Here is a 27,714-nt window from a genome sequence, read left to right on the forward strand (position 1 = left end):
GCGCCCCGCGCCCCGCCGCGATCCCGCCCGCCGCGATCCCGGCAGCCTCTCGGCGCCGGACGCAAACGGCGTCCCTTCGGCCATTTTCGCTTCTGCTCCCGAAGGGGCTCGACGGTGCCGCGTTTCGGGACTTGATTCCGAACCGTGGCCGAGGCCCGATTAGCCCGTCCGACAGCGCTCGGGCACTTTCGGACAGGAGGAGGCGGCGAGCCGAGGCTCGCTCGTGAGGATCCCTGCTCGGGAGCGTTCGGCTCCGCTCGGCTCCTCCTCGGGCGGGCTCGGCTCCCGCGGGCGGCGGGTGCAGGCGGAGCCTGCAGCGCAAGGTTCTCTAGGCCGGGTCGCGCTGCGTCGGAGGCCGGCGGAGTCGGCCTCACAGTACGGGACCCTGTTGTCTGGGGACCACGGCCGGCGCGGCCTTCTAGGCCCTGAGGAGGGCTAGCGCAGAGCCTCTCGGAAACCCTCGTGCTGCCTCGGACCAATTCGGACCGACTCGGCTCCGCACTTCGGACCACTTCGGCCCCCCCTCGTTTCCGGACTCCAGGCCTCGGCTCGGCTCGACTCGACAGGGCCTCTTCGTGCTGGTTCGGCCCCTGTTCGGGCAGCCCCGGCTCGGCCTGGCGGCCGGCTTCGGGCGGTCTCGGCTCAGCTCGGCTCGGTTCGGGTAGCCCTCCTCGGTCAAGCTCGGCCCGGCTCGGCCCGGCTCGGGCGGCCTCCTCGGGCAGCGCGCTTCGGGCTCCGTCCCGGCCTTCGGGCGGCCCCGGCCGGGGCCTTCGGGCGGGCTCGGCGGAGTCCGGATGGAGGACTCGGACTCGGCCGCCAAGCAGCTGGGCCTGGCCGAGGCGGCGGCGGTGGCGGCCGCGGCCGCTGTGGCGGCGGCGGCCGCGGCCGCGGCGGGAGGCGAGGCGGAGGAGCCGGTGCTCAGCAGGGACGAGGACTCGGAGGAGGACGGAGACTCGGAGGCGGAGCGTGAGACGCGGCGGGTGACGGCCGTGGCGGTGATGGCCGCCGAGCCCGGGCACATGGACATGGGCGCCGAGGCCCTGCCCGGCCCCGACGAGGCCGCCGCGGCCGCCGCCTTCGCAGGCAAGTGCCGCCCGCCCGCGGTTCCCGCGCACCTGTCCGCACCTGCCCCACACCTGCCCTACACCTGCCCTACACCTGCCCTGCGCGCCTGCCCCGCACACTCCCGCACGACCTGCCGGCACCTGCTCCGCGCGCACCTGCTCCTCACACTTGTCCTCCACGCGCACCTGCCCTGCCCACGCCTGGCTGACTGGCACACCCATCCTCCCCCAGCACATGCCTCGCACCTACCTCGTGTGCCGTGTGGTCCCTGCACACCTGCCCCATGGGAGCATCCTGGCCCTGCCCTGCCGCATACTTGCTCCCTGAATTCCTTTCCTTCCTTTCAGTGCTCTGCGCTACTTCCAGAACCTTCTCAGCACCTGCCTCTTGCCTTGCCTGTCCTCTCCTCCTCTGTCCTGGGTGCTGGTGACACAGGGGTCAGACATGGGTCCTGTCCTGGAGGAGCCCGGGGTTGGGTGCATCTGGTCACCCAGAATCCTGAGGGCCTGTTCAGGTGTGACCTTAGCCCTGGGGAGCAAGGCATCTCACTTAGCCTGGGAGGGCCCACAGCCCTTGGGGGCAGTGGCCCTGGAAGCCAGCACCGTGCTCCTCAGTCTCCCCTCTGGCCTGTCCGCGTGGCCCCCATTTCCTTTACGGATCTTCCCTTCTGCGGGCACCACCTGGGCTGCTGGCCCACGCTTTTGTTCTTGTCGCACAGAACATTCTCATTTTCAAGGTTCATGAGCCACGCCCCAAAGCGCCCTTTAGAGGTTATGTCTCCCCAGGGCACCGTCCCGAAGGAGGGAGAGACTTCCCTAAGCGTTGTTCCCTCCCACTTGGGGTCCCGTGTGGCCGGCAGATCTGGGCACTGGAACCCCTGGGGAGCATCCTAAGGCTCTTCTCCCCTAGGGAGTTTCATGGGTTTCAGAACTGGACAGCGGCCTCCCCACCCAGTGCTCGGTTTTTCCGGCCCTGGAGGAGCTGGGTGGGGCCTGCAGCCCATTCCCTCGCTGCCCCAGTGCCTGTGGTCTGTCCGGGATCCTCGCAAGAAGCAGGGAAAGAAGGCTTTGTGGACCTTAAAGGGTTCTATTTTCGTTGCTAAACTCTGGTTTAAAGTTGAGATTTTGGATGGTGAGGTTTTTCTTCAGGTTTGTGTTGTTTTTGCACGTGTTTTTCTGAATGCAGAAAGGGAATGTGATGCTATTCGTGGCAACATTGGAGATGCATATTGACATCAGGTGTTTCTTTCCTGCAGAGTTTTATCCTTGTGTTTTTCCAGTGTGTTAAAACTTGTTGGTTGTGAATTACCGAGGTCAGGTGATTCCTGGGTTTCTGTAACTCAGCAGGACACGTTGCCAGCTTGAGGCTGCCTCCCGAGCTACTGGCGAGCTCTTTAGACCTGAGCGTGTGTTCAGACCCCTCGGCCCCGGGCTCCCTGGGACACGGTGGAGGAGACAGATGGGGAGCAGGTGTTTTTAGAGCAGTTTAGTGAGCTCGGGCTGATGGAATGTGCAGGACTCTCGGTCAATTTGAGCACCTCCCCCAGGTCACAGGCGCTCTAGGCTTGGGACATTCCGGAAGGCAGCGCCACCCCTGGTGGCTGGGGGAGCATCAAGGGAGGGCTGTCCAGGGCAGCCCGTCAGGCGTGGGCCATGGGCAGTGGGGGGAGCACGGGGGCGGCGGGGCGCGGCAGCGCCCCCGTGTACAGACGCTGCTGGGAGGGGCCGGGCTTAGAGTTGGGGGGCGCGTGGGGTGGGCACAGGCAGGTCTGCCGCTTTTCAGGAGGAAGAGGTCCGTGGCAGGTGGAGGTGAAGGAAGGGGAGGGAGGGATAGACGTGAGCCTTTCTGCGCTGACCTGCAGGAGAGGGGCCAGGAGGATCCCCACCCGGAAGGGAGGGAACTCTAGGATTTTAGTGGCCTCTTTGGGGTATGGTTTTAACTAGAAGGGAGCGAGATGCCAGGGCAGAGCCGTGGCCGGCTCAGTGGGTGCGTGAGGGCGGGCGTGCCCTGTGGTCTTCACTGTGTGTGGCAGGCTCTGTGGGGAGGGAGAGGTGGCCTCTTGTCCTTGGAAGGACCAGGTCATTCAGACTGGTCTAGAAACGTTGGTCGGGCGTTTTCTGTACAGCGTGAGGCCTCCCACAGTAGTGCAGGTACCTGACCTGGATCCACCGTGGGCCGCCCCCCACCCCCGCCCTATCCCCGGTGGCCTCTGGCTGGGCCCTGAGTCAGGCTCCTGTGTTGCAGAGGTGACCACCGTGACAGTGGCCAACGTGGGCGCCTCGGCGGACAACGTCTTCACCACGTCGGTGGCAAACGCCGCCTCGCTCTCGGGCCACGTGCTGGTAAGCCACCACGGGAGCGCTTCCAGCCCCAAGAGGGGTGGCCCATCCCCCAGAGACCCTGAGCCTGCCCTGTGCCGACTGCCCACTGCCCGGGGAGGGGAGGGGAGGGGAGGGGAGATCGCACGGTTTCCTTTTAGCCTGGATCACACACCTGGGACGCTGTACACCTGAAAGCAAAGTGGTTGTTATTGAGATAGTGACGGACAGAAAACTCTTGCTCCTGAGTGTAAGGGCAGCAGGTTGGTGAAGGACTCAGGGGTGCAGATTTAAGAGTCTTGGTTTATTTCTTATGGCATCAGGATGCACACAAGCTGATAGCCAGGCAGTGACTTGGTGCCTCTAGCGGGTGTCCTGCCTGACAGCAGACTCTGTCACGTTCTCGTTTTCTAGGAGGGGCTGGAGCCAGAGGGTCAGGGAGTTAGGGGCGGCCCCGAGTCAGCGGGCTCTGAGGACAGGAAGACCCAGAAACTAGTGTGATCCTTCTGGAAACTGACAAGGAGAGGGGGTCTCAAGTATCTACATGTCCCACACGCCTTCATGAGAAAAATACTTTGTGGTTCTCGAATGAACACAAAGCATTGTTTTTCCGGTCGAGAGCTGTACGAATTCAGTGGTTCAGACGCAAGCAGTGTAGACGCCCTTACTGAGGCATCGACCCTGCAGGTCTGTGAGAGCAGGCCAGGCGTGTGCATGTGCACGCCGGGTGGGGGGCCCGCAGCCCCACGATAAACTTCTGCTCACCTCCCCTGGTTTGAAGGCCACGTTTTCAGATGTAAGAAAAGGTCTCTGTCTTAGTTTTATCCTCTCAGCGTGAAAGCATGAGAGTGTCCCAGGCCTTGGTGTGGACGGGGTGCGCCGGGGTCTCTAGTCTACTCCAGGGCTGTCTGGTCTGAGTGAGGCCGTGAGCGTGCGCCTGGGGGCAGTTGGGGTGGGCTCAGCGCCCGCAGGGGTAGGAAAGGGGCATCTGGCTGGCCCAGAGGAGGCAGGCGCAGTCGCGGCAGCACCCAGCCCCAGTGGAGAGGCGCGTAAGCAGCGTGGCTTGGGAGGCCCCGTGTCTGGGTGGGCTCGGGCAGGAGAAGGGGTCCTGCACTGGGCCTTGGCTGTGGTTATGAACTTGGCCTCTCGGAAACCCTCCCCTGAGGCCTGCAACCTCAGAGGCTGCCTAGGCAGACGGGAGGGCATTTCCTGTTCCAGGAACACATTTATCCCTTAACTTGGACAAGCCATGTGAGCATTCGCTCAGAGCCATGCAGACCTAGTGTCACCTCTTCTTGGCCTTGGCTCTGCATCTGAGAAGCTTGAGGCATGGTGGGCCCCCCGCTGGCGGTGTCAGCTGGAACCTCTCTGTAGGACCACATCCCAGTGTGCAGGTGTGCGGCAGCCGCTGTCACTTGAGACTACTGGTGTTCTTTCCTCCAGTCGGGCAGGACAGCCCTTCAGATCGGGGACAGTCTGAACACCGAGAAGGCCACGCTGATCGTCGTGCACACGGACGGGAGCATCGTGGAGACTGCCGGGCTGAAGGCACCCGCTGCCCCTCTCACCCCCGGTACTGCCCTCCTGCTCCAGGCCTCGGGGGCAAAACGCTCCGAGAGCTGGTGGAGTTTATCCTGGGGGTGAACTTTATCTTGTGGTGAATTTCAAATTTCAAATACTATTTAGTTTAAGTATAAAAAGTGGATTTTTTCAGGCAACAGAAGAGTTGCCCAGAGTTGCAGGGGGCGATGCTGCTGAGCTGGGGGAAGAACCTGTTAGAATCAAGCTGTTTGTTGTGCCTTTCTGTTATTCGGGGTGCGTTCAGGGGCTCTCATTTTCATGATGCTTTCTTTGCTCAAGGTCCTCAGTCTCCTCCGACTCCTCTGGCTCCCGGCCAAGAGAAAGGTGGAACTAAGTACAACTGGGACCCATCGGTGTACGACAGCGAGCTGCCTGTGCGCTGTCGGAACATCAGTGGCACCTTGTATAAGAGCAGGCTCGGCTCAGGTGGGCGCACGCGGGGTGGGCCCAGGTGGGCACAGGGTGGGCCCAGGTGGGCTCGCGTGGGGTGGGCCCAGGCTGCTGCTTATTTTGTTTCGAGGATCGTCTTCCTTTTGCATCCCCCACTGTAAGTTGGGGCCAAGGATGGCCGTAATGACGCATAAACTAGTGGAGCGAACGGGCAGGTTGAGGAATGGGGTGGGCCGTGTGGGGGCGGGGCTGGACCATGTTCCCTAAGGTCCCGGGTCGGCTGGGTGGCCCGTAGGCAGAAGGCTCTGCAAGTGGGCAGAGGTCGTGAGCGCCACGTGGGATGTGGCGGAGTGTGCGGTGGCCGTGGGCAGCAGGTCGGGGCTCAGGCATACGGTGGGAAGCGCTGCCTGCAGACGTGGGCTCGCCGTGGGGCACCGAGGGAGCGGCTGAGAGCCGGCAGGCCCGGGACGCCGAGGGGGAGTGGGCGGGAGGGGAGATGGGCCTGGCCCGGCGTCAGCGGGAACTACAGCGGGTGGCTTCGTCCTTTCAGGAGGCCGGGGGCGCTGCATTAAGCAGGGGGAGAACTGGTACAGCCCTACCGAGTTTGAAGCCATGGCAGGAAGGGCCAGCAGCAAAGACTGGAAGAGAAGCATCCGCTATGCGGGGCGGCCGCTGCAGTGCCTCATCCAGGTACCCAGGTGCCGCGCTTCCCCACCCTCCCTGCCCAGAGCCGCAAGCTGCAGGCCCGGCTCCTGGGGCGTCGGCCGCAGGGCTTTCCAGGGCTCACAAGCTGGAATCAGACAGATGGGATTCGAGTCCCCCGCTCACTTGCTGTGTGACCTGGGGCAAGTTACTTCACCTTTCCATCTGCTTCCTGATGTTCCAAATGGGATGTTGAGGGCGTTTGCTCCATACCTTGTTGTGAGGAGTGGATGAGGCAACGTAACAGCTTCCGTTTGAGTGCGTGTGACTTTTGTTTATTTATTAACAGGAGATAATCAAACGGAAGTTTAATAACACGTATACACGGGAGAGACCGAGGAAAACTGAGCAACTCTGCCCGTGACTTTTTTTTTTTTTTTTTAATTTATTTATCTATTTATTTTTGGCCGTGTTGGGTCTCCGTTTCTGTGCGAGGGCTTTCTCTAGTTGCGGCGAGCGGGGGCCGCTCTTCATCGCGGTGCGCGGGCCTCTCACTATCGTGGCCTCTCTTGCGGAGCACAGGCTCCAGACGCGCAGGCTCAGTAGTTGTGGCTCGCGGGCTTAGTTGCTCCACGGCATGTGGGATCTTCCCAGACCAGGGCTAGAACCCGTGTCCCCTGCATTGGCAGGCAGATTCTCAACCACTGCGCCACCAGGGAAGCCCTGCCTGTGACTTTTTAAAAGACACCTAACTTCTCTCTCCTTGAGTTCATCCATGAGAGGCGAGGGCTCCTCATTGCTGTTTCCGGTTTAGCTCTAGGACGTTGATAGAGAAGTCACGCCTACACTCCCTGGCAGGGGAGAGGTAGATGCTGCCACCAGCAGAGATGTGTACAAGAGAGAAGGTTCTGGAAATGGTGGGATTTTACCTTCACAGGGGGATCGGGGTGAAACTGGTTGAGATCTGGGGTTGTTGACTCACTTCAGAGCCGACTTTCTCACATGTCGCGGTACTTTTTAAACTTCAGGACGGGATCCTAAACCCTCATGCCGCCTCCTGCACCTGTGCCGCCTGCTGTGATGACATGACCCTGGTGAGTGGGCCCCTGCTCCCCTCAGCTCCTCTCAGGGCTGCTTCCAGCTTAGCTTCTCCCTCAAATTCTCGTTTTTGAACATTACTCTGATGAGTGAGGCCTCAAGTGGGCCCCGGGGCTGCTCAAAGAACGTTAAGGGAAACTTTCTTAAATAATGGAAAGCTCCTATAATGTCACCGTCTTTTTTTTTTATAAATCTATTCATTTATTTATTTTTGGCTGCGTTGGGTCTTTGTTGCTGCGCGCAGGCTTTCTCTAGTTGCGGCGAGCGGGGGCTACTCTTCATTGCGGTGTGCAAGCTTCTCATGGCGGTGGCTTCTCGTGTTGCGGAGCACGGGCTCTAGGTACGCAGGCTTCAGTAGTTGTGGCTCGTGGGCTCTAGAGCGCAGGCTCAGTAGTTGTGCCGCACGGGCTTAGTTGCTCCGCGGCATGTGGGATCTTCCCAGACCAGGGCTCGAACCCGTGTCCCCTGCATTGGCAGGCGGATTCTTTAACCACTGCGCCACCAGGGGAGTCCCTATAATGTCATTGTCTTAACCGCACTTTTTTTGTGTGTGGTGACAAGTATATATGTGCTGTTTTATGTTTTTCATTTTTAACGTCACGTCGTAAAAAGTACTACACTGAGCTGATTTATACAGAGAACTTTTAATGTCTTCGAAGTATTTTTTTATCCTAAATTCTTAACTGTTTAAAGAAAAGGGATATTTGCATTAGTTTTAACGTATGTTGCTGTATAGCTTTCAAAGTGTGATACTAATTTGTTATGTGTGAACTACCGGTTTTGTTTCAATGTTCCTGTTGTTGAATATTATTTTTAAATGTCTTAAAATTAACTAAGAAGCTGCATGATGAGATTTCTTTCTTTAATTTTGATTACTCACCTGGTTAATTAGCAGCAGCTATGGAAGTAAACTTAATTGGAGAGATGTTGTTGACTGGGAAAACCAAATATTCTAAAATTGTCTAGTTCGTGTGTAGATCACACATGAGTCTAGTAGAATGACCAGTAGGATATTTGTGTGAGAATAAAATACTTTTAAAGTTTGCTTGGGAAGACTGGTAGGTGACATCCTTGGAGATCTTTCAGGGGTAAGAGGAGCAGAGTGGGGGGTCAGCCCCATCGGGAAGCATGGAGTACCTGGTAGGGTTGTTTAGGGTCACTCCAAATGCCGAAATCCTCAGGTGTCACCTGACGGCACATGTATGGAACGTGTGTACTGAAGCTAGAAACTGCCAGCAAGAGAACTCCGAGAAGACGTGGACCTGCGGGCTGGAGGCCTTGATGCAGTGCAGATGTCCTTCTCCCCACACTGGTCTGTGGGTTTAACACGGGTCTCTTCAGAGCCCCGGCAGGACCTTGTAGACATCAACAAATTGATTCTAAGATTCGTATCGAAAGGCAGAGGAAAAGGGGTAGCAACACGGTTTTGAGGACGAAGACTGCAATGGGAGGAATCACAGCACTTGACTTTCAGACTTGCTGTATTGTTTCCGCAGTCAAGACCGTGTTTGGCGGGGGGGACCCATCGATCTAGGAGCAGACCCACCGTCCACACACGGACCTGCAGGTGTGGGGACAGTCAGACACTCACAGGCGTAGAAGTGACCCTTGACCTAAACACCCCACTTTATATACACACGAATTCATACAGCCAAATGTGTCCAAAACTAAACTACAATTTGTAGAAAAAAATCTTTGTGATCTAGGGTTAGACCAGGGATTTCTTAGACATGGAACCAAAGGCACAATCCATGAAATGAAAACTCATAGGTCAGACTTCATCAAATTGAAACATTGTGGCTTCTGCTTCAGGAGTGGTGCTGTGCAGGGCTCCAGGGACCCACTCCCCCCACCCCCCATAAGTCGATAAGTAACCCTAACTGGTGAAAATGATAAAAAGCAACCACTTAAGGTCTCTGGAGATCATCCTGGGGGCATACAACAAAAAAAGAAACATTTATCCAGGAAAATCTTGTGAGTCTGGCGTTTGAGTCAGGCCCTGCTCCCTCCCTGCATCCCTCCAGCTCAGCCTAGGGAAGCTCCATCGTCCTGGCCCCGCTTGCCCCTAGGGTGGAGGGCCACGCAGCCGAGGCCAGCCGAGAAGACCAAGCAGCTCGCGAGCAGGGCTGATGGCCTGAGTGCCGTTGCTGCCCTGCTCCAGGGCAGCCCGTGGGGAGGAGGCCGGCAGTGCCGGAGGGCAGCCAGCTAAACCTCGCACCGGGCCAGTGACCACAGGAGCCTCCTCAAAGGTTTGTCCTAAAAGCCACCCAGTACAGGAGCCTCATGTGACTGGATCTGACATTGCAGCAGTTTGCAAAGGGTAGAGCAGCCGGCTGAGTCCAACAGCCAGTGCGGCAGCTCGGTCACTGCCGCCTGGAGGCCAGCAGGGCCACACTGTGCTGAGAGAGACTTTGTCCAGGACTGCAGCCAGGAAGCCCTGGAGGGAGGGGGAGTCATCTGCACAGCCACTCAGTACAGCACCTAAAATGTCCAGTTTCAACAAAAATCGTGAGACATGTAAAGGGCCAGGGATGTGTGAACCACACAGAAGAAAAGCAGCAGGCGGCAGGCACTGCCCATCATGGGGGCAGCAGACGAGGCTTCCAAGCAGCCTCTGTGTCTTTGGGGCTGAAGGAAACACGTCAAAGGGTTGTCCGCACGGATCTCAGTCTGCGGGGGCTGGGCAGGAGGCCAGGGCACTTCAGGAGCAGGCGTTGACTTTCTCACAGTTGTGGAGGCAGGCAGCCCAGGTCAAGGTGCTGGTTGGTTCCTGGCGGGGCTCCTCCTGGCTTGTAGGCTCTCGCTTACACAGTTGCTCCTACAAGGGCACTAATCCCCGCGGGTCAGGGCCCTGCCCTCAAGACCCCCGCTGCCTCCTTACTCCATATACGGCCACCCTGATGGGCAGGGCCTCACAGGTGGTCCTGAGGACACAGTTCAGCCTAGAAGGTGACGGCAGCGTGTCATCGCGTGGAGGGAATCAGTAAAGGGGGGGCCACCGGGAGAGCCCGGGGGAGATTCTGGGGTTGGCGCGTAGGACGGAAGCTCACTCGCGGGTCCACAGCAGCTTTGAATGGGCAGCAGGAAGGGCCCGCGAGCCCGCAGGGGTCTTGGGCGTGAGCTGGGAGGCTCCCCTGACCTTCACGTTTTCCTGCTGTTTCTGTTCCTTCCAGGTTCTCTCCTCCCGCGTGTCGGGGCCTCGGGGTCTGCGGGGCGCCCCCTGCTCCCCACGGGCCCTCTCCCTTCTCCTTCCTTGGTCCCCACTTGCTTTCTGTCTTCCGGGAATTCCTAAAAATTTGGTGTTGATACCCCTCTCCTGTTTGAGGCGCTCTTACCCACACGTTCTCTCTGAAAGTCCCTTGTCTGTTACTTTAAGCCGTTTGGGGCCTAAAGGGAGCTAAGGGAGCTTCGCGCGGTTCCGGCTAATGGCCGCAGTCTGGGCACCTCTCCAGGCAGGTCGCCTCGGAGAACAGTCCCGGGTGGCCGGGTGGCGTTTCCACGCATCTCACTTTGCCTCCCCCCCCCCCACAGAGCGGGCCCGTCAGGCTCTTCGTCCCCTACAAGAGGCGCAAGAAGGAGAGCGAGCTGCCCGCCACGCCCGTCAAGAAGGACGCCCCCAAGAACATCACCCTGCTTCCCGCCGCAGCCGCCACCACCTGTGAGTCACGGTGAAGCAGCTGTCGTCGCGCGCCGTGCCCTTAGCGTGTCCCGCTCACGCGTGCGGCCGAGGGCTCTGGGTCAGAAGCAGGCGCGGCTCCCGCTCACGGGGGCTCCCTGGCCTCTTCGGCCCCGGCCTGCCCTCGGCGCGGGCTTCACTTCGCGACTGGAGGCCTGGGTCTCAGTCCGCGCGGCCCCCGGGCCCTCCCGGTCTCCCGCCCCGGGGCAGGCGCGGCGGGGGCACGTGTAGGGAGGGGCGGGGGGGGCGCCTGCTTCTGAGACCGCAAGGCGGTGGGGCGGCTGGTGGCGGACGGCCGCGGTGGCGGGAGAGGCCTGGGAGGCGCCCAGTCGCTAGGGGCTCTCAGCAGCCCGACGACTCCTGCGGGTGAGGCGCCCCGTGTCCTTGGTGCCGGTCGGCAGGAGGAGACGGAGCCCCCAGAATGCTGGGGACACCGCTGCGTTTTGTCTTCAGCTTTGACGAAAATCTTTTTCGTAATTCAAACTACAAAGTCCTTCTTACGTTACTTTAAATTTCATTTCCTGCTTTCTGACGAGACAGTACGTCCAGGTGCTCAGGACACACAGCAGGGGTTGCGTCTGGTGGGGGTGGGCGTCTCTGGTCCCCCCCGCGCACCCCGCCCCGGCCCCGGGGTTTTCCTGCGTTGTGCCCGGTGGGCCCAGCACGCAGTGACAGCTCTCCTGCTTTCCCAGTCACCGTGACCCCCTCAGGACAGATCACTACCTCTGGCGCGCTGACCTTCGACCGGGCGTCCACCGTGGAGGCCACGGCGGTCATCTCGGAGAGTCCGGCCCAGGGCGACGTCTTCGCGGGAGCCACAGGCGAGTTGTCGCAGCGCCTGGCGACGCGGCCCCAGCGGGGTCACGGGCAGGAGCTGTGGGGACCCCCGCGGGCAGGGGCGGCGGGACCAGGACCTGAAAAGCTGAGGCTGCTCGCGGAGCCTAGACGGGCGCCGGGGGGCAGGAACGCCCCACGCGCACGCGTAATGCTCCGGTAGCCGCCTCAGGAAAGTGAAAGGGAACGGTGGGAACTGGCTTTCGTGCCGCGTTTTGTTTCACCCAGAACATCCCAGATACTGTCCCTCTGACAGCTCACGTCCTCCACTTCCGCGGCTCAGGAGCTGCCCTGCGGGACGTGCAGCACAGCTGGGTCTCACGCCACCGTGTCCCTCTCCCCTGACAGTACAAGAGGCAGGCGTGCAGCCCCCATGCAGGGTCGGCCACCCGGAGCCCCACTACCCAGGGTATCAGGACAGCTGTCAGATCGCACCGTTCCCGGAGGCCGCGTTGCCAACGTCTCATCCCAAAATAGGTCAGTGTGGAAGAATTCTCCGCGAGCGGCCGTCCTGCACAGATTCACCCTCTGAAAGGCTTCCTAGGTGAAGTGGGGTGTGGGGCTTCGGGCCTGTGTGTGTAAAGCAGGTTCCACTGGAAGCTGCCGCCCGTTTCTGTGTGGGGTGCGGCTGCTCACGTAGCGACCTGTGACCGGCAGAGCCTGAGATGCGGCCAGGCTCTGACCAGGACACCGTGCTTGGGGTCCGTCCCATGGGGACGCTCGTCCGGGCGGCCCCAGGTGAGAGGGTGTGTGCACGTCTGTGACTCGCCCCGCCTGAAGCTTAACGGGGACATCGCCCCGCGTGTGCATTTTGAGCGATTTGTCACTGACGGCACGTTTTGGACACATTTCTACGTCAGGACACTTCTTTACAGGGAGCATCGTTATCCCAGCTGGTGGACCTTTGTGTTTTTTACAGTTTCCGCCAGAGACAAGACAGCAAGATAGAAACTTGTCCCCGAGTTCTAGAAAACGCCCCTTCTCCTTCTCATTTGCTTGTCTCACGCTCTCTCCTCTTGCTGTGACACCCCTCCCACCCTTAAAGCTCGCCTCCGTTCTGCCTCTTCCCCACACCTTGCCTCAGACCCTGGCCCCAGGCCCGGTGAGCCTCCTGGCTGGGCTGCGGCCCTCCTGACTGCGGGGTCTGGGCGGGGCCTGGATGGGGAGTGTCCGCCCCATGTGGTCGGCTGTGCCCTGAGCAGGGCTGCGAGGCCTGGGCTACCTGTCCCCCGTCTGCTTACTTGTTTGTTTGCTTGTTTCAGCGTGGACACGTGGCTTCCTGTTTCATTCAGGGCGTTGCAACCTGTTACTGGGATGATTTGTATTGGGATGGTCCCTGATTTGGCTGGCGGGGGCCCCGAGAGCGGCTGCTGCGTCCTCTGTCCACCCTGTCACGCTGCCCGTTTCCTTATGTCCGGCTCCAGGGCCCTGCCCTTGCGGGGGCGGGGGGCAGGGTTCACAGCAAGGTCTGGCCATGGCCGAGGGGGGCAGGCGTCGCTTGTCCGGCTCCCGAGCGCTGACCGTGTGTCTCCTGCAGCCCGTGTCCAGTGGCCTCTCGCTGGGGGCTGGAAACGGGCCTTGGAGGGGCTTTTACACCAAGGACTTGGCCGACGCTACAGTCAGGGGTTCTCCTCTGGGAGGATGTTAGACATTCAGCAGCACAGCCTGGGTGTCTCTGCCCCCAGGCCCCCCGGGACAGGGGTGGGGAGCCTTTGCGCGTCCGGGTGTGCGAGTCTCCACTTCCCGTCCAGAACAGCGTCCCTTTGAGGTTCCTTCCTGCCTCCATGACTTTCTTCTCCAGCTGAGGGGACCCTGTCTCCTGCATCCCTATCAGCCCCCCCGGGGACCACAGACATCCCCGAAGGCTTTCTGTGTGAGCAGAAACGAAACCAGGAGGTTTTAGTTCTTCCGTCTGCTTTACTTTTTGTGGGATGTAACAGCCCCCGCCCCCACACTGGCTCTGCACAAGCTCCGTGGTCGCCTCACCTGCAGCTGTTGTGTCGTCCATGGACGGGCGGCTTGAAGGGGGGGCCGTGGGTGTGATCTGTTCGCCACCCTACTTTCCCACATTCGATGGGCGTGCGGAGGCACCTCGAAGCCAGGAGATGGGTTAAGTTCTTGTTGTGTTTTGCTTTCCACACGCTAGTGTTGACATCCTTGCCTGCCCTGGCGGTGCCGCCCTCCACCCCCACCAAAACCGTGTCTCCCGCTGTGGTCAGTGGGCTGGAGATGTCGGAACAGCGGAGCTGGCTGTACCTGGAGGAGATGGTCAATTCCTTGCTCAGCACCGCGCAGCAGCTGAAGACGTTGTTTGAACAGGCCAAGCAGGCCAGCTCCTACCGAGAGGCCGCCGCGGCCCAGGCCAGAGTCCAGGCGGATGCAGAGCGGAAAGAGGTACCATTTGCACAGCGGGTCTGTGGCTGCCACCTGCAGAGCCCGCCCACCTTCCTGGGCAGGGGGACCCGGAGGCCCACATACAAGTGAAGCTTCTCTGATACACAAGTGGCCACCGTTACCTGTCGGGTGTTTTTGTCCCTCACACACACCAGCCGTCGTTTTTGAGTGCCCGCCTGTTGTAGATGTCACTCACCCTGTCAGGCCGTCCTCCTCCCGGGGAAACGGGTCTCGTGTGTTATCAAATCTGGAGGAGCGTCCTCGGCTGTGTCTTTGGGGCAGAGGTCGGAGCAGGTGTGTGTCTTGCGGTCACCAGCCCCTCCAGGCACCCAGCTCTGTGCCCGCATCTTGGCCCCGCGGGGACTGGCTTCTCAGCCCCAGAGGCGCCGTCACGGGTATTTCGCTGCCGACGAGGCCCCCGTGGTTCAGGAAGCCTTGCGCCCAGAGCACTTCCTGCAGCACAGGGTCCCTCAGCCCTGTGGCGCCTTTTGGGATGCAGTCTTCCAGGTGACGCGGGGCAGGTGCCCAAGCCGAGAGGAGGTGTGTGTCCTCACTGCCCAGGGCTCATGTGGGGCCGGAGGAGGGCGGGCGGGGCTGCTCGGTGCCCAGAGCCCTCTTGGGGGCGGCTGGAGGCTGGAGGACGGACAGTGACATGTCTTCAGTGTCACTCTGGTTTGTAGGTGAGTCGAATTGGTTTATTTCCACCCAATCTATATAAGAAAAAGAATTTCAGTTAGTACTACTTTTTATAGGTAAGGGGAAAGAAGAGCTTTTCAGGTGCAATTTTCCTTTTTTTTCTTTTTTCTTTTTTGGCCGCGCCACCCGGCTTGCTGGATCTTAAGTAGGGGGGCTTTCATCGCCAAGAGGCAGTGGATTGAGAGTCTACGTGCATCTTTTATGGAGTTTCCTTTACTCTGCTGTGCCCCAGCCAGCCGCTCAGCACGGTCGCCTCTTCCTGCAGTTCACCGACCATCTTCATCATCGCTTCTTTAATACCTTGGCCGATCCTGACCTTCGGGTCAGCTCAGGATCTCCTTCTGTTCGCTCCTTTCCCCTTGACTGTGGAAGCTCTGTTCCTTCCTTCACATTCCAGTCATTTTGATTGTTTGTTGGACCTTTTGGGTTATTCATGGCAGAAGCTCTGAATTCTGTTGGATTCTTTCTCTTCCCCTGAAAAGTGCTGGACTTGGTTCTCAGAAGCAGCTGAGCTCCTGGCTGGTCTCCTGAACTTTGTTGTGTGAGGGTGGGGGTCTGTCTCGGTTACCTCCGCCCGTCACATCTCTAGTCCTGGTCTGGGCGGGGGTGGGGGGGGTGGGGGGGTGGGGGGATGGGGGTGGGCATTGCTGCCCCCTCACGTGCGGGAATGCAGGCCCTTCTGGGGGGAGGGGGGACACCAAGGTCTCTGCTCAGCGCCCGCCTTCTGGGCTGCTATTTCTGTTGGCTCAGCCCCGTGCTGGCTGCCTGGGGGCGGCAAGTGCCTGTGGCCATCTGTGGCCGCACACACCTGGTGGGCAGGGGAGGCCCTGAGGGAAAAGCTGCCCCACCTGCGGGGGGCCTTCCCCTCCCCCCTCCCCCCTCCCCCTCGGGATTGGATCCACCCCACCCCACCCCATTCCTGCCCCACCTGCGAGGACCTCCCCAACCCCAGGGTTGGATCCACCCCCCCCCCCATTCCTGCCCCACTTGCCTGGGCCTTTCTCCCCGCCCCTCCCCGGGGTTCAGTACCCACCCACCCCCATTCCTGCTTGCTTTAGTTGCTTTCAAGCCTTCAGGTCATTGTGTCTTGTGCCCCGTGGTGACTGTCTGGGAGGGTCAGCCCTACAGGCTGCTCTGGTCACCAGAACGGCAACTGTTCCTTCATTCTGTTTGGTTTTGGAGGCTGCACATGCGGAGCAAAAGTGGTCTCTTGCTGCTTGGCAACCAATTTTTTAAAAATTTAATTTCTGCATGTTTCATGTTTGTAAACATTTCACTAGTCCTGTTTTTAAAATACTTAATCGTATCTGGTTTTTGCAGTTACAACCAACGTCTTAATCACAAAATGCACTCATATGTTCACATGTTTCTGATCATATACTTTAGAAAAATCCCCAATATGCATAACGAAAGAGCATTTTTTTCTTCGTTGAAATATGGTTCGCGTACTGGGGAATTCACACCTTTAAGGTGCACAATCCAGTAGTTTGTTCACAAACTTGTACAGCCATCACCACCATCTGACCCCAGATCGTTTCCCCTCCCAAAGAAGCCCCGGACCCGCTGGCCGTCACTCCCCGCCAGCCCCAGGCCCCAGCTGCACCAGCCTGTTTTCTGTCTCTGTGGCTTTGCCGGTTCTGGATGTTTCTTGGAAACAGAATCACACAACATGTGGCCTTTTGTGTCGGCTTCTCTCGCCGAGCAGAGTGTCGTCAAGGCCCTTCGGCGCTGTCGCCTGGGCCAGAGCGTCCTTCCTTTTTATGGCTGAACATTAGTCGTCACACCACGTGTTTCTTCACTCGACCGCTGGTGGACATTTGGGTTGTTTCTACTTTTTGGCTGCTGTGAACAATGCCCTGAACATTTTTGCACAGCTGTTTGTGTGGACGTGTGTTGTCGCTTCTCTTGGGTGTGTCCCTGGGAGCGGAGCCGCTGGGTCCCACGGTGGCTCAAGGTTCACTCTCTGAGGAGCCGCCAGGCTGTTTGCCAGGGCGGCTGCCCGTCCTGCATCCACCACCGTGTGTGCCGTGTGCCGTGCCCACGGCCTCACCACCACCTGTCCCTGCTGAGCACGGCTGGGGGCGACCCTCACTTCCCCCGGGGGTTGGCGAGGATGCCCCCTTGCCGAGACTGTGGGAGTGGGGAGACCGCTGTGTCCCCCCGGTCAGGCCGGCTGGACGGCGGGCGGGCGGGCGGGCGGCTTGGGCCTGGCGTGGCGCCGACAGCACAGAAAGCTGAAACTCATCCCAGCAGGGAAGTGCAACGGGGAAACGGTTTAACTTTCAGTTTTACATTTTTCATTAATTTTTGTGGCCCTTTCTTTCACAGAATAAAATTACAAGTAAATTAGACACATCTCTTCCCCTCTGTGAAAATTCTCCAAAGACAGGTGGCATGAAAAAGACGGAGCGAGGCGTTTCCGCCTGGTCGGTCCCGAGGTTACTTTCAGGGCACCGTGTTGAGTCAGCAGCGTGGGTTTTGTTTTTCACGTAGGAAGAGCCCACAGTCACGGCCAGGCTCACCCCACATTTAAGGGTCCAGAAGCTGAATTCCTGTTGTGCAGAACTTCCCCCTCGACCCACCGTGGGACACGTGCTGACGTGCGTGTCCGTCGGGTCAGCCAGGAGCGTCTGCCGCAGCTGGATCGCTGAGGTCCCCACCGTGAAAGGTTGGGCTTTGCATTTCATTTGTAATTTTATGAGTTTTTAAGAAACACATACAACGTGAAATCCTTTTATCCTTAAGATCCTGTTTGGCGGAAGGATGCTCAGCCTTTAGTGAGGGGCTTGAGCCCACTTCCCCCGCCAAGGCATCCGACACGTTCCTGCATACTGAGCTTTGAAAATGGCTGGAGCTCTTACAGGCGTGTTTGTCCTCTCTCCGGAGCTATAGGTGTGACGTGTCCTCCAGTAGTTTTCCTGTAAGCTGATCACATGGCGGGGGGAAGCTGGGCATCCGTCCTGTCCGGGTACCACCGGTGGGTGGACGCCAGTGTCCTTGCGTGTGTGCTGGCGTCGCGAGGCTCCTCGGGTGACCTGGTTAAGTTGCGTGCAGACGTGGGGTGGCCACCTTGTGCACCCGGTGTGTTCACCCTTCGTAACGGGCGGTGTGTCTGATCCCTGTGGCCCCGTGATGACCGAAGCGCCTGGACGCTGGGTTCTTGGGAACCGGACTCCTCAGAGAGCCTGTTCCCCAGGATCCTCCGGGGGCTTCAGGGGGCTCGGGGGTGCTGAGAGGCCCTGACTTGAGTCACGTGTGAGTGAGGGGACGCAAAACGTGTCCCTGAAGCAGGTGATGGCAGCGAGAAGCGGCCGGCGGGGCCTGGGGGACGATGAGCCAGGAGGCCAGGTGGGGAGCACCGGTGGCTGTTGTGGAGAGGCTGCTGGACACCCTGACGTCGCCAGGGTGAGACAGAGCCCCCCAGCTGGATGGTCGGGGGAGGGCCGCCCTGGAGAACTCTTCTGGAGGATCCTGTCCACAGCATCCTCCTTAGAGCGCTGGGGCTTGGTGGGGAAGACCGGACGAGTGAGGCCTCGGGACCCCGAGGAGGAGGCTGGACCCTCCCTCCCCGGCTGCCTGTGAGGGCGCAGGTGCTCGCGGCCCAGGGAGGGAAGCAGGGCTGCCTGCTTGGACGTTTTATGTGGAATTTCTTGAAAAATCACGTTTTAACCCTGCTGAACTATTAAGGAGATTTTGCCAGTTTTAACCATGGGGCATTTGTGTTGTGTGTATATAGTTAGCTCAGCAGAGATTAAACAGGGCGGAAGACCAGACGCCCTTCCCGTCAAGGGCGCCGTGTCCAGCACAAGCCAGCCACGTGGCTGCAGGGAGCTGGGCCGCCTGCCACGGCCCCTGGCTGGGGGACCGCGTGGACTCTGGGCCCCATCACTCTGCTCTGGCCTGAGTTCATGTCTCCCGGCTCCTTCTCAGGCCTTCGATGATCTTCCCAACTTCCTTTTCAAGAGGGAATTATGGCCCAAAGAGTAGCAGCGGTGGGCGGTCTGGGCAGCGCCTCTGGCTGCACCGCAGACACTGTTCTCAGCGCCGGAAGAGAGCCGGTGCCCGCGGGTCGGTCCGGTGACACCTCTTCCAGGCTGCAGACGTGCCTCCTGGCCGTACCGGGGCGGGGGGGAGGTCTCTGGTTTCTCTCTTCTCATAAGCCCCCCGCCCCCCTCACAGACTCATCTCACCCCAGGGCCCCAGGGCCCAAGGCCCAGCATGTGCATTTGGGGCAGATCGGAGGTTTCCATCTGTGAAGTGATTTCCCCTTTTCCTCCCTTAGTCAGCCTGGGTGGGGGTCCCCCTCCTGGACAGGGGTGATCCAGGAATATTTCCAGAATTCTTCTCCGCGGGGGATCTGTCTCTTGTACGTTTGTTTGTACCTTCGTTTGTATCAAGATGGGCTCATGGCACTTGTGTTACTTGTTTTGCTCATCCGGTTTGGCTTTGGCGGCTGGAGCGCTCAGTCGGCTCCCGCGTCCCTGACCTGCCCCTCAGAGCACCTCCCTCCTTTCTGGTGCTAGAAGACACTCCAGGCCCATCTTGGGGGTTCCCCGCCCCAGCCCTGGAATCGGCCGTTTCTCCAGGGAGCCTGCTTCCTTTATTGGAGAACGAATGCTCTTAGGAACCAAGATCTGGGCGCTCTCGGCTGGCAGCAGGGAAGCAGTGGGTCCTGACCGGTGTGTGCAGACACAGCCCGAGGGCTGTGCCCGTCCGTCTCCGTCTGTACAGTAGCTGGCGTGTCTGACCCGGATCTCCTGCTCCCAGTTATCTTGGGTTAAGAAGTTATTCCCGAGGGGATGTGTTGGGAGCCCGGGGTCGGAAGTACTTGCCACACAGGAGCGGCTCCCGCCCCACGAGGCCTAGTCACGACCCAGGCTTTTGGTGCAGTTAAGAGGTATTTACTGAGTGGTTGCTGTCTTCCAAGACCTGTGCTGGCGCCGGAGCACCGACGTGGCAGGTCCAGGTGAGCGGGGCTCGCGCTTCCCTGAGGACTTCCGAGCCGAGAGGCAGGAGGGTCCGTGGGGCCCCCGAGCCTCACGGGCAGCCGCACCTCTGCTCCCACTACCTGTGAGACCTTTGCTCTCCCTGGAGGAATTGCTATGTGTGGTTACAGACTTCGTTTTTTTTCTGTAAGTATTTTGTTCTTTAAAGTAGAGACAGGGGACAGGCTAACTTAGTAGTACCCCAGCGTCCCCGTAACGCGCGTGTTTCCGGAAGCGAGTGAGGCGGGTGGCGGGGCTTCGGGGTGGAGCGTGTCAGTCGGCACCGGGCAGAGGAGGGAGCTGCAGTCCAGAACCGGAACCAAGAAGCGGTTCGCTGCTTTGCATGCACTCTCGGGAGTGGCGGTGGGGGGCGGCCAGCGGTGTTCTTACCGGCGTCTGGCGTGGCTCGTGGGTGTGCAGGTCACACACGCACCCGCCGGCCGGGAGCAGGGGCCCGGCCTGCAGTCAGTGCAGCCAGGTGCGCCGGGCAGCGCGGGCCACGGCTGCACGCACCAGCGCTAGTGGTGCCACTGGAGTCCCCCTGCCTGGCTGCTTAGAAGGAGCAGCTCCTTCACGTCTTGTGGGGAAGGCGCACGGAAGACCCATCTTACGGAGCCGCGTGGCTGGGCCGGGGGCGCCTGGGCTGTGGATGAGGGTCCGGCTGGGGGGCTGCAGGGCCTGACCGCTCAGGAGACGATCCTGACAACTGAGAATCCTGGCCTTCCTCAGTTTGCTTTCCTACACGTACTTGGTGGCAATGAAATCCCCTGGTATTTGGAGCAAGGTTGGCGCATCGGTGTGATCCGGAACCCTGCTTCCCGCTCAGCAGGTGCCCACCCCGCGTCTGGGCAGCGGGGGGCGGGGACGCGGGTCAATCTGTCCCCGCGACTGACGCCTGTGTCCTCTTGCAGCAGTTCTGTGTCAACTGCGGCCGGGAGGCCCTGAGCGAGTGCACCGGCTGCCACAAGGTCAACTACTGCTCTACCTTCTGCCAGCGCAAGGTAGGCCCCCCCGCATCGCCTGTGCGCTGTCCCTGGGCTCCGGCAAAGCCCCGAGGCAGCCACGCAGGCCGTGGCCACGGCCATGGAGGCCACTGCTCCCCCACGGCCTTGACCTTGTCACGGTCAGTGCTCCCCAGCCCTGGACGCCTCGTCATAGATCCGGAAAGTCAGCGCAACTGTCCATGTAGGCCTCTGATTCTAAGGAGATTAGAGAGTGTTCTGGAGTGGCAGTTGCTAGTTCAGGTTTTTATCACTTTTCTCACCCTTACTCAGAGTGAGGGGCCGAGCCGTTGACTGGGGCCTGTGGGGTTATCCTCTCCTCTTAGAAACTTTCCATGATTAAAAAAGGTAACTTGCCGGGTGGACAAATAGTAAAAAATCCCATCCCTGGTGCCTGTGACTTGGAGCTGCATCTGCGGACACAGCCTCTGCCGCGCGGGGGACCCTGTGCCTGGTGGCTTCCCAAAGCGCCCCGTCCTCAGATGTCCTCGGGTGGGAGGTGGGCAGGAATGACCCCCAAGACCAGGGTGTGTGGGACATGGCGTCTTCCTCCTCTGCGTCTCAGGGCTTCCCGGGGGGCTGCAGGGGTCAGCACAGCGCGGAAAGCGTGTCCAAGGGCTCCCAGCTATGCTCCTGAGCCCTGGCCCGTTCCCGGGGCGGGAGACTTGGGAAAGAGACCCGCAGGTCTGCTTTCCCTGGTGTCACCTATGGCTCGTGTGCTGAGGAGAAGGCCCGCATGCCTGCTGCGCTCGGGGACGCTGGGAGGAGCCCAGGCAGCCAGGGGGAGCCGGCGGGGTGGACGGGCTCCTGCTGGCTCGTGATCCGAGAGGGCGGCTGATCGGTGACTCTTCCCTGACTTTGAACCATCAGAGGAAGATTCGTGGGTTTATTTCTTGATGGAGTCGTTTTAGCCAGATAACATTTTGTCTGAATGCAAGCTGCAGTCTTGGAACCTCTCTCGGTGGATTGGGCAGTTATATTTCAGGTATAACCTTGTTGACAGAGACTCCATTTCTTCTGTTGATTGTGTTAGGTTTGTGCTCCTGTGACACGCTGCCCTGATAAAGGCATAGGCTTTGGTTTTATTGGGTTGGCCACAAAGTTCCTTCGGTTTTGAAGTAAAAAGAAAAGACGCATTTTTCATTTTTCCCAACAACTTTATTGAACAACGTATTCACCGTTTTGTTCCACTACCTTCTGCCGTTTTTCAGCCAACTCCATAATTCCATCTTCCTAAAATTTTTATCTTTTTGAGCAAAGAACTGTTCCAGGTGCCTTTTACAGTCTTCCAGGGAATTGAAATTTTTTCCATTAAGAGAATTTTGTAAAGACCGAAATCAATGGAAATCCGAAGGGGCAATGTGTGGTGAATACGGCGGATGAATCAGAACTTCCCAGCCAAGCTGTAACAGTTTTTGCCTGGTCATCAAAGAAACATGCCGTCTTGCGTTATCCTGATGGAAGATGATGCGTTTCCTGTTGACTCATTCCGGACACGCTTTTTGTCGCGTGCTGCTCTCAGTTGGTCTAATTGGGAGCAGTACTTGTTGGAATTAATCGTTTGGTTTTCTGGAAGGAGCTCATAATAGAGAACTCCCTTCCACTCCCACCCGATACACAACATCACCTTCTTTGGATGAAGACCTGCCTTTAGTGTGGTTGGTGGTGGTTCATTTCCCTTGCCCCACGATCTCTTCCGTTCCACGTTATCGTACAGTATCCACTTTTCATTGCGCCTCACAATTTGTTTTAAAAATGGAACGTTACCGTTACGTTTAAGTAGAGAATCGCGTGCAGAAATACAGTCAAGAAGGTTTTTTTCGCTTAACTTATGTGGAACCCAGACATCAAAGCGGTGAACAGAACCAAGCTGATGCAAATGATTTTCAAGGCTTGATATGGATATTTTGAGTATGTCGGCTATCTCCCGCGTGGTATAACATTGATTGTTCTCAATTAATGTCTCGATTTGATCGCTCTCAACTTCAACTGGTCTACCTGACCGCGGAGCACCGTCCAGCGAGAAATCTCCAGCACGAAACCTCGCAAAGCACTTTTCACACGTTCGACCAGTCACAGCACCGTCTCCATGCACCGCACAAGTCTTTTTTTTGGGGTTTCAGCTGCGTTTTTACCTTTCTTGAAATAGTAAAGCATAATATGCCGAAAATGTTGCTTTTTTTCTTCAATATTAAAATGGCTACACAAAAATTCACCAATTTTGATAACCTTTTTTTAAATGCATGCTGATATGACAGCTGTCACAATACAGTCTAACAAAATTGTTTTGAAGGAAGTTAAAGACAATTAAGCTCTACTAGAGCCACCTTACGGAAAAAAACAAACTCTTTGGCCAACCCAATATTTACAAAAATCAATGTACAGTGAAGTTCAAAAACCGTAGTTTTCACGTGGGATCCATCATGAACACTCGGTAGGACCTGAAAAAACTTAAGCCCTAGGCTCCTTGTAGTAAATGGTGGTGCCGACATTGCAGCTTCTGGGCCTGCCCACTGTGCTCCCCAGAATTCTGTGTGCTCCCCAAAGACCTGGAAAGGTAGTTAATGTTACTCACCTTCTTACAAGTTGGACAAGGGCCATGAATTGTTTTGGCTTTTACGTGCAGACTTTATGTTCTTTCCAAATCCCATGTGAGGTGTGTGTGTGTGTATGTTTTACATCTTCATCGAGGTAGAATTTACATACCATAAAATCCACTAATTTTAAGGGCACGATTCAGTGGGTTTTAGTAAGTTTGCATTTGTGCAAACATGACAATTCAGTTTTAGAACTTTCCATCACCCCCAAAAGCCCCCTCGGGCCCGCACCCCAGCCACTGGCAACCACGAATCTCTTTCTCTGTAGATTTGCCTCTTCTGGACATTTCACGTAGCAGGAGTCGTATAACATGTGGTCTCCCGCATCTGGCTTCCTCTGACCAGCGTGTTTCCAAGGTTCGTCCACGTGGAGGCTGAGTAGCATCCACGGTGTGGCTGGACCTCGTCTTGTCTTCCAGTCCTCAGCCAGCGGACATCTGAGTGGTTCCCGCCATGTGACTGTCGTGAACACTCACGAGCCAGCTCCAGGGTGGAGACAGCTTTTTGTTTGTCTTGGCTACCTGCGTACATGGATTTGCTGAGTCATATGGTAAACTTGTGTTTAACTTTAGTAAGAAACTTCCCAACTTTTCCGAGGTGACTGCACCCCCTCCAGCGGCAGGTCCACCCACGTCCACAGCGCTTGCTCTTGCTTTCTGGTCGTAGCCCTACCGGGTGTGAAGCGACATCAGTGCGTTTAGTCTGCATCTCCCTGATGTCTAAAGATGTTGAGCATCGTTGTGTGTGCTTATTGGGCGTTGTATATCTTTTGGGGGGAAATGTCTATTCAAATCTTTTGCCCGTTTTTAAATGGGATCGTTTCTCTTCTTATCGAGTGTGGAGATGTCTGTGTATATTCTGGATACAAGTCCTTTATCAGATACGTGATTTCCACGTATTTTCCCCCAGTCTGTGACTTGTCTCTTTATTTCTTAATAGTGTCATTTGAAGGGCAAAAGTTTTTTTAATTTTGATGAAGTCCAGTTTACTTTTTAAAAATGTTTATTATCTATTATTTTTTATATTTGGCTGTGCCATAAGGCTTATGGGATCTTAGTTCCCAACCGGGGATCAAACCCAGGCCCCCTGCAGTGGAAGCATGGAGTCCTAACCACTAAGGAAGTCCCAAGAAGTCCAGTTTATTAAAAAAACATTTTTAATGGAGATCACGCTCTTGGTGTCATATCTCAGAACTTTTGCCTGAGTCAAGGTTAGGAAAATCTCCTATTTTCCTCTAAAACATTTATAATTTTAGCTCTTTTTTTTTTTTTCTTCGGCCGCATAGCGTAGCTTGCAGGACCTCAGTTCACCAAGCAGGGATTGAACCTTGGCCACGGCAGTGAAAGCGCCGGATCCTAACCACTGGACCGCCAGGGAACTCCCTTTAAGCTCTTATTTTTAGATTTATGACCCATCTTGAGTTAGTTTTTATGTATGGTATGAAACACTGTGGACTTGAGCCCAGCACACATGAAGTTTTACATACTGTATAGACTTACAGAGTCAGGTAATCTAGTCAGGTAATTTACAAATTAAAAATGTATTCTTTTGAGTCTAAAAATAACAGGTGCTGGAGAGGGTGTGGAGAAAAGGGAACCCTCTTACACTGTTGGTGGGAATGTAAATTGGTGCAGCCACTATGGAGAGCAGTATGGAGGTTCCTTACTAAACTAAAAATAGAGTTGCCATTTGATCCAACAATCCCACTCCTGGGCATTTATCCAGAGAAAACTCTAATTCGAAAAGATACATGCACCCCAGTGTTCATAGCAGCACTGTTTACAATTGGCAAGACATGGAAGCAACCTAAATGTCCATCAACAGAGGAATGGATAAAGAAGATGTGGTACATACATACAATGGAATACTACTCGGCCATAAAAGAGAATGAAATAATGCCATTTGCAGCAACATGGATGGACCTAGAGATTAGCATTCTCAGTGAAGTAAGTCAGAAAGAGAAAGACAAATACCATATATCACTTATATGTGGAATCTAAAAATATGACACAAATGAAATTATTTACAAAACAGAAACAGACTCACAGACATAAAGAACAGACTTGTGGTTGCCAAGAGGGAGCGGGGTAGGGGAGGGATGGACTGGGATTAGCAGATGCAAACTATTATACGTAGGATGGATAAACAGCAAGCTCCTAATGTATAGCATGGGGAACTATATTCAATATCCTGTGATAAACCATGATGGAAAATGATGTGAAAAACAAAAAAATATATGTATATAACTGAATCACGTTGCTGTACAGCAGAAATTAACACAACACTGTAAATCAACTAAACTTCAATAAAAAATAAATTAAAAAAATTTATTCCTTTGATATACAGGCAGACCTCGTTTTATTGCACTTCTCAGATGTTGCGTTTTTACAAATTAAAGGTGTGCGGCAATCCTGCCTTGTCAGGTGATGGTTAGCGTTTTTAGGAATAGAGTGTCTTTGAATTAGGTTCGTACAGTCACACACTTAATAGACTACAGTGTAGTGTAAACGTGATCCGTATAAGCCCCAGGAAACCTGAAATCTTGTGTGCCTCGCTTTATTGCTACATTCGCTTTATTCTGGAACTGAACCCGCAATGTCTCCGAGGTATGCCTGTAATGATTTGAAATTTTACTTTTTTATTATAAAAATAAGGCAACACTTGTAGAAAATTTGGAAGACATAGGACAGCACGAAAATAGGCAGCTGGAACCCTGCCCTCCGGGGGTCACCGCTGGTCTCTGTTCTTCCGAGTGTGTGTGATGTTCATTCAAGTCTTGTCGTGGCTCACCAAACCCTAACCTCTCCATGCGTCTTGGGGTCCGTGTCTCCACTAACCACGCCCCGTCGGGCCCCCAGAGCGAGCCCTGCTCCAGGCCAAGTTCGGCTCCATTTCCCGCCCGTGAACAGGCGACGGCAGCTCCCGCCCTGACTGGGGGCGTTGGGGGGGCGGGTGGACGTCCTGCCCGACCGCCCTGGGGGCCACGGCCTCCCAGCCCCTCTGTGGACACGTGGCTGGCTCCCGCTCGGTGTTTTCACTTTTGCGATGATAAGTAACACGGTGGGCAGCAACATCAGAGACAAGTATTCCTCTGCAGGTGTGAGTGTCTTTGTTTAGGTCCCAGGGATGAAGCAGCAGGATCAGAGCGTGGACGTGACTCAAGGGTCATCCTGGGTATTTGCCTTTGGAGCGGGTCCCTAAACAGGAGGGTGGGCGAGGCTGGGAGCCCCCTGCCCCGGAGGGCTGGCCGCTCAGCACGTGCGGACCCACTCGCGGGCACGGCTTCTCACTCGGAACCGTAACGCGGCGTCTGTCCTTCCTTTCAGGACTGGAAGGACCACCAGCACGTGTGTGGCCGGTCGGCGGCCGTCACCGCGCAGGGGGACGACGTCCACGTCGCCGAGGCTGTGATCGAGAAGGTCACCGTGTGAGCGCCCGCGGGGCCTGTGTGGCCAGGAAGGACCCTCGAGGACGGGGGCGCTGAGGACAAGGAGGAACTTGCCGGCCAAGTTATGAGTGGACGTCGCGTGAGCGGCGCCCTTGGCGGTGCGCTCCTGCCGCCAAGCCCCGAAGCAGGGCGGGGGGTGCGGGCCTCTCCGGGGCGGCCGGTGGACGCGGCCTGGGCCCTCGATGCCTGCTCACGGTGCTTTTTTTATCCCTTGGATCATGAGCGTCCGGTCTTCCCTACGGGTGTGTCGTGTTCTGTAACACGCGTGTACATACATGTGTCTGTCAGTAAAGTTGGCGCCCCTGCCCCACGCGGACTGGTGACTCCAAGCTCCGACCTCCCCGAGGCCCGGGGGCCCGGTCGTGCAGTTCGGAAGCCGAGACCAGATGGGGCCCAGCCCGGCGGGACGGGAGGCCGGCACCTGCTGCCCAGGAGCTGGGGCGCCAGAGCTGCCAGCCGGGAAGGCCGAGCCACCGTCCAGTCTCGGGGACGGCTCGGCGTCCGGACGTGCCACCTTCCCTTTTGCACAGAGCGCGCCCGGGACCCCTGGGGACCCGCCCAGGGTGGCTCCTGCCTGCGCCCGGCTATGCTAGCCCAGCTCCCGCGGGCTGGGGGCCTCGTCCCTGCCCTTCCCGGCGCCCTGCCCAGCCTGTCTCCAAGCCTGGGTTCCAGGAAAGCCTGCGGTGCCCCGTCTTCTGTGCACTGAGAGGTGGACTTTGACCCCGACGCTCGCCTCACTGTTCCGTCTCGTTCACACCTCCGGCCCCGCACCTCCCGGCTCCTGCTTCCAGAAGGTTCTTCATAGCACACGGAGACTTGCCTTTTGGGCCACGGGCTCCCCGGTGAGCCGAGGGGGTGGCACCCACGCCCATCCCCCCGCGCCCAGCCTGGCTCCAGGTGGGGGAGGACCTGCCCCCCAGAAGCCCCTCTGCCTCCGTTCCATCGGCCTCTGCGGACTAAGCGGGTTTATTTGGGTTTTATTTGTTTTG

The 27,714-nt window shown here is 57.5% G+C and overlaps 1 protein-coding gene across 10 annotated transcripts; it reads left to right on the forward strand.

Moving 5' to 3' along the window:
• The first annotated feature begins 107 nt into the window (after positions 1 to 107).
• Positions 108 to 27,035, forward strand: DEAF1 (DEAF1 transcription factor). Of its 10 annotated transcripts, XR_009702268.1 has the most exons (14): positions 108 to 1,083; positions 3,310 to 3,407; positions 4,827 to 4,956; positions 5,244 to 5,390; positions 5,905 to 6,044; positions 7,025 to 7,090; positions 10,626 to 10,752; positions 11,463 to 11,591; positions 11,953 to 12,081; positions 13,751 to 13,998; positions 20,409 to 20,508; positions 20,591 to 20,680; positions 23,546 to 23,827; positions 26,604 to 26,680. XR_009702268.1 is itself a non-coding variant. In XM_061202337.1 (13 exons), exons 1-13 carry the CDS (start codon positions 795 to 797, stop codon positions 26,759 to 26,761), a joined length of 1,851 nt encoding a protein of 616 aa, XP_061058320.1. In that variant the 5' UTR covers positions 108 to 794; the 3' UTR covers positions 26,762 to 27,035. The 10 variants fall into 10 exon arrangements, 7 of the variants coding, with proteins under 7 accessions (XP_061058320.1, XP_061058319.1, XP_061058321.1 ...); XR_009702270.1 differs by lacking the exon at positions 20,409 to 20,508; XM_061202337.1 differs by lacking the exon at positions 23,546 to 23,827 and having other exon boundaries at positions 26,604 to 27,035.
• Positions 27,036 to 27,714: the final 679 nt, after the last annotated feature.

Source organism: Eubalaena glacialis, chromosome 10, assembly GCF_028564815.1.
Source record: "Eubalaena glacialis isolate mEubGla1 chromosome 10, mEubGla1.1.hap2.+ XY, whole genome shotgun sequence".
Lineage (NCBI taxonomy): Eukaryota > Metazoa > Chordata > Mammalia > Artiodactyla > Balaenidae > Eubalaena > Eubalaena glacialis.

Excerpts from the sequence above, each read along its gene's own strand:
- DEAF1 (XM_061202336.1), top strand. The coding sequence starts at position 795 with ATGGAGGACTCGGACTCGGCCGCCAAGCAGCTGGGCCTGGCCGAGGCG. Across the intron at positions 6,045-7,024 it reads CGCTGCAGTGCCTCATCCAG|GACGGGATCCTAAACCCTCA; the intron begins GTACCCAGGTGC and ends TTTAAACTTCAG. Across the intron at positions 13,999-20,408 it reads CGGATGCAGAGCGGAAAGAG|TTTGCTTTCCTACACGTACT; the intron begins GTACCATTTGCA and ends GGCCTTCCTCAG.